We start from the raw sequence: 13,657 nt of genomic DNA, 5'->3' as shown, positions 1-13,657 counted from the left end.
ACAGACAAAGATCTCTGTGATTAAATCATTCATTCTTAAAATGCTTCTACAGTCACATTTACATGTCTTTGAGGGCCTCTCAGTGCATCAGTCCACACTATTATCAAAGATTAACTGATCATTTGACTTGTTCCTCCTTTCATCTTCATGATTTATTACGTTAGTGAGTAAATATGCAGATTTCTAGGCTCACTGGAGCTCCACACTATTTTGCTGTTATAACCTCATGGTATAACTCCAAAAGAGTACAAGCCTGCTTATTTGCTTTACTGAATTGAACATGGCAAGGCTTGGAATCCTTGAGCACAATGTCCCAATTGTGCAGCCTATAGCTTGCATACTGAGGTGGGAGTTGGATTCCCCCTGTCTGGGTTGTGCCTGCAGCTGAGGGACCTCAAGCAACCTCTTCATGGTGCACCAACGCACAACAGCCCACTAGTTTTATTTGCAGCACGACAGTTTACAAAAAGACCATTCTTTTTAAGACGAGTTGGAAGAAACAACATATTAACCATATTAACCTTAATCCTCTACATGGGATTATTTTTTTCATGACAGTCCATGCTACAGATTAGGTGTAATAGCACTTACTTTAACATTGATGTGGTACACTTCACTATATTTATTGACATCTCCTGTAGTGAGTCTGAATTGGTCCAGCTTTGCAGATGTATTCTGTAAATATTTGAATTTGGGTGCAGTACAGTTTGCTGAAGAAATATTTACAGAGCAGCAGCTCCGGTTGATATAATAACATGTTTGTTCTATTCTAAGCAAGTATGCATATTTCTTTACATGGTAAATGGAAATGATTCATCAATGCGAAACCAATATTGTCCCTGATGGTGGGATTGATCAAATGTCTTTGAACTGTGAGTGCTCACCTGTGAATTACTGGCCATGTTTTCATGCCATGGCAAAGCTAAATTATATAAACAGTAGCTGTTCATATAATTCCCCTACACCGTGTTACAAAATGCAAATGCACAAAACTAACACAATTAATTTGTTGATGTTTGTTGGATTTGTTTTTTTTAAATGTAACCCTCCCGATTGTCTGTCCCGCTAGATGGCGGTGTATACATATGGTCGCGTTAAGTCCTGCTCCCTTGTTGCAGTCGAAGAAACGAAGATGGCAGCCACCGTGAAGGGACCTGTTGTAAGTTAAAATACATATATGTATCTATATCAAACCATCTTTTCATTACATACATTATGAACGTTATGTCAAAATAAATACGCGTATAACTGCATGTTGAAAAACAGCCGCGGATACTTGTGTCAGTGATGATTAACGCACCAGTCACGCCCTCGTGTAGCTTAGCACAATGATAGCAAGTAGCTAAATGTTAGCATGTGCGGTAGCTAAGTATCCCAATGTTAATGGTCAGTGCTGTCTGCCATTTCACCACGTTTTAGTAATAATGGCATCAAAATATGAAATATGATGGAAGCGGTGGTGGTCAGTGGTGCAAAACAACGGTCGGTGTCAGGACAGCACTTACTTTATCGACGACTAGACTCAGTCATGTTCATCAATGTCGGTCTACAACTAACTAGTCGTTATTAAGATATCTTTAACTATCTACATTGTGCTTATTAGATAGCTTGACAGTCAGAACGAGTTGTAGATATATTTAACTTGAATTGTGTCTATAATAACAAACCCCATCCACAAACTGAATTACGGATAACAGTGACATCACCTATATCTGTAATGGTAATTCCAGGAAGTCAAACTTGGCGATTTAATGAGTATAAATTACACCAGCACATTGCAGGACGAAGTCGATCGAGATTTCCATGATTATTTCCAAGCATGACTCCTTTTCCCTCCGTTCCACTTCATTTCAGAAAGTGATTTTCCCATTTATCACTGCACTACATTGTTTGATAAATCACTATTTAGTTTACAACTCAGTTTTCTACAAATGGGTTTTATTAAAAATCTGAACAACCCAACAGGACAGAGTGGTACTAAGTTATATTGTGTAATTTCACTTCCATTATAAATGTTTTGTCAGTAAGATGTGTTGTGCATATTGAAATAATACAATTAGTTGTAGCAAGGGTTCAGGCTGGTGTTATGTCCATTAATGAAACAGAACCAGACATGTTTCCTGCACTTTATATTTATAGTTTAGTATCTTTGAGGGAAGACCAAAGAAAATGAACAATGTTTTATTATCCTTTCTATATTTTTCATTTACCTGCTGCTTAAAATCCCCAATAACAGACTGCAGTGTAGATAGCCTTCACTCAAAAACACAAAGCTCTCTTGTGCAGCTTTATCCAGAGGAAGTAATTTAAAAAGCATATAAGATTATTAATAATCCCACTCAAATTCTCTATTTTAGCTGCTACATAAGCAATGGGCTTTATACTGTTCGTATATTTAAAAGCAACAGGAAGATGTTTGGGTTTATTGCAGAAGCCATCAGACTGGTGAACAGTAACAAGTCATGTTGTTCAATGTACTTTAACCTTATATATCATGAATAGATATCTTCCAAACTTTTAACCCAACATTTAGGTAATTGTAGGACCATATATCATCTTAGATTTTGGATATCATCATGTTGTGATTAGGTGTCTGTAATTACTTTTCCTGGTTGTAAGCGTTAGTGTTAGCATTGATAATTTCTGTTGATAATTATGATATTTATTGTATTTGTGAAATACACTAACTATTGTAAATGTATAGATCAAAAATACACTTCTCAAATTTTAAGGCCAACTATATGTGTTATGTTTTAATCTTAATTTAACATTAAAAAGCCAAAGAAATAAACCAGGTAATATATGAATTGAAAGGTAATAAATGTAATGCATGTCATGAACAGTAAATATTTTGTTTGAGTGTATTTACATTGTGTTGACCTGACAAGTGCAAACATCTCTAAAGAAAAGTTTCCATGAGTCCAGCAAAACAACCGCTTGTGCCGCTTTATATCCAGATATATCTTGCATCCTGGAATATAACATATCAATATATTATTTTTAAGGCATATTGCCCAGCCTTATCTTTAATCTTGGCAGAAATATTGATTTGATTAATCTGTGATGTATATATGTATATATATATATATGTACAGTATGTGTATATATGTATATATATATATGTGTGTGTATGTGTGTGTATATATATATATATATATATATATATATATATATATATATATCCCTTTTACTTAATCATATCCGTTTACGTAATTACGTGTGTAATTAACAACCAAACTTGATGAAAAACTATGATGCATGTAAATGATTAGGTTAATAAGCTAATAATGTGATGCTTTGTTGAGGCCTGCATCCAGTGACAAATGTTATGTTAATTCTTTACTCTAAATAGATTTTTATAGTTTTACTGAAGATATTTGAAACTGGACTTTTAGTTTCATTTTGTACTTTTATCTGAGCACATATTTCATCGCTGCTAATTTCCGGTTTTTTGCAGGCAGTCGAAGATGTGAATGTCACATTTGAAGACCAGCAGAAGATCAATAAATTTGCCAGGAGCACAAATCGGATGACAGAATTCAGAACTGAAATAGAGGCAAAGAAAGTAAGTCCTGTTTGTTTGTTTTTTGTTTGTTTGTTTTTCACCTTGTATGGCATACAGTAAGTGTTTTACATCACGGTCCTTTTTTTCTTGAGGGTTATAATGCTCATTGTTTGTTGAAGCTGTTAAATAGCGGCATTGATTCACCTTAATGTGGATTCAGGGTTCTCCTAAACTTGACTGCAATAATGTCTATTTAATATTTAATCAGCTCTCACTGATTTAAAATTAAAATACTGAAAACACCTTTCAGTGTAAAACAACATTTAATCAGTGCTGCAAATTACACCTTACCATAGAGGTGAGTTAACACTTACTGATTCTGTGAAACAATGTGTTCAGAAGTCACGTTTAACTTTGGTCTGAATTACTAAAATTTATTTGTTAATAGCCTTTAAATTGTCCCCTTTTGTCTCTTTTCAGAAATCGCTGCAGAACTTACAGGATGCCGCTGATGACTTAATGATGTTAGAAGACGACTCCCTGTTGATCCCTTATCAAATTGGTGACGTCTTTATCAGTCACACCCAGGAAGAAACGCAGGAGATGCTGGAGACCGCAAAGGTGAGTTTCAGGGTCTTTTCGTCCATTCAAAGTATTCATCATCTGTTAAAGACCTTAGACGCCTTAGGCCAAAGTCATCAATATAAAGGCCGGTGGGAGAGGATTTATTTAACATATAATGGTAGCTACGTTTACTAATTTAGGCAGACGTAAATGACTAAACTTTATGTTGCAGTGAATTAATTAAAAAAGACAGGAGAAGTTTTTAGCAAAATTAAAATAAATATTTGTTGACTTGTTTTTTACTATTAATATAAATATGTTTTCTCTCATCATATGTAATAGAAGAAAACTTAATTTCCTGCCAACTTAAGTCGGTTCCCCGGGTTGTGTATTTGCTAGCAATTTTTTTGATCTTGATCCTTTTAATCTGATGACTTTGAAGCATCATCACATCATCCATCCATCTGGTCATGATGCATTTAAATTGTATATAGTGGCAAAAAAATCCCTCTTACTCTGAGATTATTATCAGTGAAGTACAAACATTACAATAAGAATGATTGGTTGTGGATGAATATTCATGCAGTGTCTTTTCAACCAAATCGTTTTGAAATCAGTCCACTGAAGCTGAAGGACTGGATTCTACTTAAAAATCACCTTGTTCACACAAGTCTCGGCAGCCACAGAAGTTTTAGGAAAAACAGATGGGGTTTTCTTGCTTTACTTTTTGTTCACACAATATATTAATAATAAATATTTCCTCTATTCCCCCTCTTGTGCGCTTGTGTAGAGAGCTGTCATATTTGCCTAAAAGAAATTGTGATATATTTTTAAATAGGAAAAAAGCTCATTCTTCTCAAAGTCTTATGTTTAACAAATAATAATTATGTAAATCAGAAGAACACATTCTACTCAGTGCTAATTTATTTAGATTTTATCACATGACTATTTCCCTTGGGGAAATCGTGTTATCTGTGGAATTGAAAATAGGTAATACAAAACTAGAAATTTCCCTGAGCCCATATAATCTATCAATAGTCAGAACCATGTTATTATCCAGATCTGCACCAAATTGACCTCTTCAAATATACAGATATATGCCTCATTTTAGTTTCATCCTGATATTTCATTACTTTGTGGTGACAAAAACCATATAATATACAATATAATGCCAAAGGAAACCTGTATCCACCACGTTAAAATCACTGCAAAAGTCCTGAACCCCACACTTAATGTTTATAGAAAATCATTTTTTGCTCAAACATATGTACATGCTTTTATGAAGCAATTTTCCATTGTTAAACTATGTCAATAGAACTCTTTCTTCTCTTACCATACAGGTATACTAAGGTTTACATGTTTTCATTATATGACATTGGATGAAGCTCAGTCTTGAGAAATTCTAAATTTCTATTTATTTATTTATAAGTTCTATTGCTTATTTGTAACAAGAAGACAGGAGGCGTGTTGAAATAACTGTATTTTCATCTAAAACTCAAGCAAATAACCGTGTTTTCCAAAATTCCGTCATGCAGTTCAGATTGAAAATAAAAGAACAACATGACTCCCTCAGGCTGACTCAGGTGTCAACTGTTAGAAGATGATGTTTAGCCAGATGGCAGTTCACACAAAGGAGCACTTAAGAACATCCTCAGTGCACCTGTGGTAGTAGGTTTGGCCATTGTCAGTCGCCAGAGCTCTATGGCTGCTGAAGCACAGAGAAGGCAGGCTTTATACCAGAGGGGTTTGTAGACTGGCCTTGTCCTCCCTTCTGTCACTTCAACATCCTCGTGTGTACACCTTCATCATTCTGCAACAAAAGCACACTGCACAGGCCTGTGCTGCATGATGTGGGGCAGTCTTTGACACACTGTGAATAAAATATTTGATGACAAAAGTGTCACTCATTATGCCTGCACCTTTTGTGTATATACATAAAATGTTGAGCTAGATTGTAGCTCGACTATGCCGTTTAAATTGCCTGCTGTCGGTGTCCTAGTATATAAACACTTGAGGGAATCGCTTTATTGAATGAAGTGTGTCCACCTCTGCTATAGTAGGTGGTGATATACCTCCTTTCAGCTTGTTAGTATTAGGCATTTGTCTTTGTCATGGTCTTTTTACCATCCATTAACTCAAAAATATTTCATTCTTTCAGTCTCCTTATCAGTCCAGAAATTCCCCCCTCTGATTTTTGCCATGTTTTTTCTTGTTGTTTTCTTTGTGTAATGGCTACTTCTATTATTTTTGGGTCAAAGCCTGCGGGTGGGAACTGTGGAGCATTTGCGGAGTGGCCCAGCCAGATTGAGTCCAGTTGAACATATACAGTGCATGAAATTTGACTCCCAGTCAGACTTTGATGTAGTACAATTTCAATCGGATTAACATGTTGTATTATGACTAAAACAATTGGTTTTTTTCCCCAAGGTCATGTAAACATACTGATCTGTCAAATGTCTGTGACCCTGTTGTTGCTCACCTCCTTGGACGGGGGGGGGCGGATAAAGTTGCAATGGCCTTCATTTAATTGGAGTTTCCATGTTCTGTAACCAGGAGGCACTGGAGCAGGAGGTCAGGGGCCTTGAGGACCAAGTGTCAGCGATACAACAAGTGTTGGGTGATCTGAAGGTCCAGCTCTATGCCAAGTTTGGTAACAATATTAACCTGGAGGCAGATGAAAGCTGAGCAGTGAAACAGACATTGACAGCTGTGACAACATGGACTTTTTCATGCAGCTCTCGTATCACATCCGCAGCAGGACATTTGTCAAACAAAGCATGAGCATGAACTGCTTAGTTTTTTTTTTTTAGCTTTTGTCTGCACAGGTGAGGCATGTGTTTAGATTTGTGGCAAATTTAAATAATTTAAATAAATGTGCACAATTTGGAACATATTTTCTTTGTACCCTCATTCAATGTTCATTTTTCTTTTACTCAATTGATCAAGCTGAAGTAAAAAAAAAAAAAAAAAAAGTGGCTGTGTAGCAATTCAACTTGTAGTAAATTTAACATTCTGCACATGAGCCCATTTCATTTGTGACCCAGCTGCATATTTGATTACCCTGAAGGTTTGGATTAAATTAACAGAAGTTCTCTGTTTGACACAACAGTGCTCTGCATGGTGAATGGGTTATTTTAAAATGAAAGCGCTTAAGTTTCCAACCTGCTCGACCTTATTAAGGATTTTGTGGTGTTAAGACTTGAAATCAAGTCAGTGCTTATTAAATTAGCATACTCTCACACTGAAGGCTAGAGTGGGGTCCACAAGTCTGAGACCTGAGACTTGCTCTGTGTTTTTTTATGCCTGTAAAGACATGTAAATGTTAAAGCTAATCAATATTGAGTTGAAAACTGAGAGATATGTGTGATATAGCTACATTTCTTTGATAAATTATTCCATCGTAATCTGTGACCACAGTCTTTAATAAGACATGACAATCATGCTAATGAGGGAGCAGAATCTAAGCCGCCCTGAAAATCCTCTGAACCTTTTCATCAACGGGAAAGGTTAAATAAATCTCATACCGCACAGGAGCTTTGTAAAGTCGGATCGTGTCTCTTAATAAGTAGCTACACATCGTTTGAAGTCTGTGCAGCTGTGTGGTCACGAGTATATATCATGAAACAAAAAGTTAATTGATGAGTTGGACAGTGACATGCAAAAACAAGACATCAACACTGCTTTTGGTTGCATAGACACCAGACACTTGTTTGAGTCATGTAAAACTATTACTAATTGTAATTACAAATTTCATAACCAAAATGCTAAGATTACAGGTGTTACTTGTAACATAGTTTGTATTCAAAACAATTGATCAACAGGTTTTCCACCACATTTTCTGCTATCACTCAATCACAGGGGATCACACGACTCTCACACGAAAATCATGATAAATGTGTGATACAAAGAAAATAGTGGCCGCCTCATGACACATAAGATTTATCAAGGCTTTTGATTCTTATTAAAAATAGCACTGATTATTACTTGATAATTTGATGAAGAGAATATCTAATACTATTTTGATAAATAGCTAATATTTCTTGAGTCATTTATTAAGGAAAATAATGCCAGGTTTTGAATGACCGGATCAATAAATTGTACTAAATAAATAGCGCAAGACCTTTTGTTTTTGCTTTTCAAAGTTAAACTAATACATCCTGCATTACACATATCTCAAGTCATACAATAGTCCATGAATAAATCCATGAATCAAAAAACAATTCTTTGTTTTCCTCTCTCAGATACAACCATAATTAATTTTCTTTCCTGAATATCTGTCCTTTATTTTGCCACACAATTCTCCTGTATATTCTGTATGGCTGGTGGCTCTCACAAATATCAACAGTGCGCAATCCTCATTAAATTGTGCCCTCAAGGGTGGCCTGCATGAGCTAATAAAACATCTGAAAGAAAAGAAATGGAGACCTTGAAGTTGTGGAAAACACCTCTGGAGGATCAAGATCTCAATTAACAAGTTTCTCCTCCTGGTGAGTTTCCTGCTGAACATTCATAGCTAGGATTAAGAGGAACTCCACCCACACAGACTTGTCTTTATGCGTAGCTTGTTAAACCCCAGCTCAGAGGAACACACATGGAAATGACTGGACTTATTTCCCTGATGGCCTTGTTTTCTCTCTCTCTCTCTCTGTGATCATTACTTTCTGTCCTCTCACTCCCTCTGCTGCTGCGTGACACAGATGTTGATATATATTAACCTGCTGTGCTGTTTGGTTGAATATCCAGAGCACTGCAACAATGTTAAAATTGGTTTCATCCCCACTGAAGCAGCCAGTGTCACCCAATCATCAGAGGGGATGCTGTCTGGAATCGATTAGTTTTTTTTTTTTTTTACAGGTGACAATAATGTTTTCACTTGTTTAGAAGGAACCCTAATCACAATTTAAGTGAAAACAAAGTATATTTGATGTTTATGTCTACTCCCCCCCCCCTCCCCCCAACTCAAGCTGACTGCAGTAACCACAAGAAACCAGAGGGTGTCTCTGTCTCCAAAAATTTTACACTGACCTCAAATTGCTTTTGTGGCACGGAGGCAAGCTCGTCTGGTTATTTAGATATGTAGTAGCTGCACATTGTGTCTGTGTGTGTGTGTGTGTGTGTAAACTCTGTCATTTTCTTTACCGCTGACTCAAAGAAACATTGTGTTTGTTTGCTGTCTATGTCAGTTAACCTAAATGTCAGGAGAGTCAAACCAGATGCTTTAAGAAAAAAAAGTATCACAGCTACAGCCATTCTCAGACTGGGCTAGCTTTTATTCATTATAGTACAGGAGCAACCATAGCGCTCCATGGATGCACAGTGAAACACATGCATTCACTTACTTGTACTACTAGAACACAGCATAACGTACAGGTTTGGCAAGGCAAGTTGATTTGTATAGCATGTGCTTTAGAAAGGCACAAAAATACATTATAAGAAAAATCATTAACATTAAAACAGACGTTGGCATGCAGGTTTAGTTTGTCCTTATGTTTTGGCATGTTTATTAAATTACAGTATACTGTATTATATAGGACTTAGAACTGAAGTGATCTATTAATAAGGCTTGGCAATAATTAAATTACTATTTAAATTACTGAATGTATATATGTGTATCATGATATAATGATCTTCAGCAGCAATATAACAAAAACATTTTTTATACAGTATATCAGTATTTTGAAACGTTTGTGCCGTTTGCAAATATTGAGCTTCAACACATCCAATCATTTTGAATGCTTTACCTCAGACGTGGAAACTGTTCAATACTGTCTTTTTCTGTTCTTAAAGACGTTGAAACCACAATACACTCGCTTCTTCAATTTTCACTCGGGAGAAAAATCTGACTTTAATTATCTGGCATTCGTCTAGATCAGTCATTCCCAAGATTAAGAACACCGCAGCCCAATTTAAATTCTGCAAATCCTCCGTGGTCCACCAAAACATTAAATCACAACTTTAATCACCGCACACGTTTCCCTTTTCTCACCTGAAAGCCGGCACGCCCAACCCAGCCGCTCTTATCGTACATCCATCTTCCCAGCACGTTGCCTCACCAGTTATGAAAGACGTGTCAGTGGGAATTTGAGGCGTCAACAAATCCAGTTGTTCTACTAGGTCCACAGACTGTTTATAACCACTTGCAGATAAAAGAAGAATTATTAAAACCTTATGGTAATTTGTGTGATGATCAATTACAAATCAACTGAAATTTTGACTTAGACAACCTCTTTGGATACAATGTCCAGCCCTTCAAACTAAACAGCTTCGGAGAACTTTGCCTTCACAGTGGTTTATGTAACTGTCAATTGTTTAAAGATGTAACTTTTGGCTTTAGGAAACTGTGATGGACACTTTTTACTCTATTCAGATCGAATCATCAATTCATTGCAGCGTTCAAAATCACTCGTCAACAAAAATCATTGGTTTGCAGCCACAGTGTCACCTGAATGCCCCAGTCAACTACTGCAGATTTGAAAACCCAGTGGAGTCCTTTGCTTTGACTACTGCAGCACGGCACGTTATAACAAAATGTCAAGTAAGCTACAGTACATCACAGGGATTAAGAAAAGGAAACGAATGAGCACAAGTCAAGATTGAGTGTACTGAGAAGAACATGTGTCAGGGACTGTGAAAGGCGCAATGCATGCAGCAAAAGCACCTGTGTGAACAAGGAGGCGCGAAAAGGGAACAGAGCTTGAACTGAGGCTGGTCCAGAGGAGGATTAGTGGAAGTTTAGAGTAAGACTTTTAAGACTAATTAGTTTGTTGGTAATAAACCCCCTTTCCTTTACTTCCTGTGGACATGCACACTGCGTTGCTTTATGAGCAGAGGCTGAAAGTGAACACTATAATCCTCTGTCATTCATTTCATTACTGTCTGTCAAGTTGATCAGCCAAGACGATAAAAGCTCAATTCCACTGCGGCAGCACATGAATCATTTGAGTGATGAGGACAAGTCTTTGTGTGGACTGATTCCTCTTTGCAAGCGTGTTTGTGTGTGTGTGAGTGTGTGTGTGTGTGTGTGTGTCTGTGGCATCAATGTAGCAATCAAGACTTTTAAGTCTTTTGGAAACAAACTTGTGTTCCAGAACATCCAGTGTTTATTTAAAGATTTGTTTATCTTCCATTTGTGAATCACTGAATTGAGAGTGAAAAACTTTTAACTTGCGGTTCATCAAATCAGGCTAGAACACCTGAAATGTGTGGGAGTTTACCCTTGAAAATTTCCATCAGTTGCCTACTTCAGGCCTCTAACATGCTGAGAATATTACCTCAGACACACATTTCCATATCCTCCACGGAACAGAGGAACATATAAATTAAATGTATGAAAAACAACAGAACGCCCCTTAGTGTTTCAATGAATATAATTACCAAAGAAGACATCATTTATGTTGGTTACATACAAAGACCGTGAAAGAATGGACACATCCAAGCTGTAGGGAGACAGTTTGGGTTGCTCGAAAATCTTTTTGTGACACATGCCTTAAATCGGGGATGTCAAACTCAAATGACCTGGGGGCCAATGAGTGTCTAGTCTGGTCAAGAGGGGGACGGTCTAGAGGAAAAAAAAAGTGGGGAACTGTTCAGTAGTGGGTGGGCAATATAAACTTAAAGTTATAACACAATATTTCATCATGATATTTCACAGAATTTCAAAGTAAAAGTGTTTGTTTTGATATGGAATGTTGTATACTTTAAAAACATATTTATGATGCAAATATACATCCGTTATCATAAACAGAGAAATAAACAAAAAAAGAAGTAAATAATAACATGAACTACTATAATTAAAACACCAAAGAAGCTTTTATTTGAAGATGCTTTTACACTTGGTTTGTAATACTTGATGATGTCAAGACAGCTCCCTAAAAGTGAAGTCAGACCATCTAAATTGACCCCCCTGGTGACGGGCTGCATGAACTCCACCTATGTTGGCAAATGAGGCATTTGGACCAAACTATTAAAACTGTACTGTGTACATTTAAATATAAACAAATGTCTGTCAATGGGTTAGGTCTATGCTAATTGAGCCTATCAGTGTTTTTGTTTTCATACTTTGTGACTGAGCAGGCAAGGCAGAAGTAACACACAGGGTCAGGATCATTGGATGGATTTCCATGACATTTAGTTGCAAGTGTTTCCCCCCCATGATGACTTTTAAATATGCTCATGCTCTCCCTCTGTTTCTTTGGCAGTTTTCATTTTACTTGAATTTTATTTAGCCTATGGTCAAATACCTGTAAATAACTGGAGCCAGTTGCTCGCATTTAACTTAAGTAAGGGTAAACATTTTAGCTGCTAAAAACCAGCGTGTGAGCATTGCCAGTGTGAGTGTAGCCAGTATCATAGCTCAAAGTACTGCTGTGCCTGCGTACAGCCTCACACTACTGCTAGTGTTGTTACTAATAAGGTGTCTGGTTCATAGTTAAGTTCCACAACAAACACACATATCACAGAGCACCACAGTCATGGTGGTCCAAGTCCCCTCTTTTAATGCTGAGCCGATGACCCAGCATCTTCAGCAGGCAAATTAAAGGTTTCTATGTATCGAAACAACCTCCTTCTAATTGCATTTGCAGAAGGATGAATGCTTTTCAATCACTTCAGCAGGATTTTTCCCCAAGTAGAAATTCAAGCCAATGATCCTTCAGTCACATTAGTGTTGCACCGACTCAGCTCTGCTGTCCCCCAATTAGCTTCAATTTATGATGCAACTACAGCAAAGAATAGCGTGCACATTTTCATTTAGTTGTCCTGTAGGGTGACATTTTTCTGCTGTTTGTGTAATCACTCTAGTAGCCATACCCCCACACTTTGAAGCATGAACATAGTTTAACTAATGGTGTAAAAAAGAAGAAAATAAAAGAAAGTAAGGGAAAACCATGGGTAAGTTACAGCCTTTGCTGGTTTTCACCCAATTAAATTGGTGAACATGCAGCGCAAATTTAAGCGCAGACACAACCAGCGTCTGTGTTGTGGCGGAGCTGTAAAAGAGTTAATCAAATTATAGCATGACGCTGTATTCTCAGTGACACCAGGGACCGTAGTCAAAGCGTATTGCTGGGGCTGGTGTGTACATATGCAGGGATCAGTTTAACTATATGTCATCATTCCGCTGCAGGTTGTTGAGGTGGTGTCCAGCAAACAATGCAGCCTGTTTTAGATAATTTAGATCATTTTAGATAACTATGTTGGGGGAAACCTGATCTGATTCGAGGGAGAGGGCATTTCTTCCCATTTAGATAGAGTAGTGGGGGAGTCACACACCCAGAAACTGCGTCTGCCACTAGACCACTGACATTAATGAAAACCAAAGTAGAACAGCACAAAAGCCTAACAAAAATGAAGACAAGCATGGACATGGACAAGTATCTCATTACTGTTAGTGGATAATATGATTATTGATTTACTCCCCGATTGATATTAACTTTCTTATTCCTCGTACTGCAGGCAATGATTTTCCTCTCCTGCTTATTCATCAAACCTTGTCCCAATGAATACATAAATAAATAAATAAATAAAGAGTCAAGTTGTTTATAACGAGGTCATTGATCTCTAGCACTTAATAAATAATTAATATCAATT

At 37.0% G+C, this 13,657-nt stretch overlaps 1 protein-coding gene across 1 annotated transcript; it reads left to right on the top strand.

The window, feature by feature from the left end:
• Positions 1–1,045: 1,045 nt before the first annotated feature.
• On the top strand, positions 1,046–7,177 carry pfdn4 (prefoldin subunit 4). Its single transcript, XM_058644231.1, has 4 exons — positions 1,046–1,159; positions 3,458–3,565; positions 3,986–4,126; positions 6,623–7,177. The coding sequence occupies exons 1-4, from the start codon at positions 1,070–1,072 to the stop codon at positions 6,752–6,754; spliced, it is 471 nt and encodes a 156-aa protein (XP_058500214.1). The 5' UTR covers positions 1,046–1,069; the 3' UTR covers positions 6,755–7,177.
• Positions 7,178–13,657: the final 6,480 nt, after the last annotated feature.

The sequence above is a fragment of the Solea solea genome, chromosome 11 (genome assembly GCF_958295425.1).
Source record: "Solea solea chromosome 11, fSolSol10.1, whole genome shotgun sequence".
NCBI classification, from domain to species: domain Eukaryota; kingdom Metazoa; phylum Chordata; class Actinopteri; order Pleuronectiformes; family Soleidae; genus Solea; species Solea solea.
The sequence above is the reverse complement of the archived record's forward strand: the minus strand, read 5'-3'. Positions and strand labels throughout refer to the sequence as shown.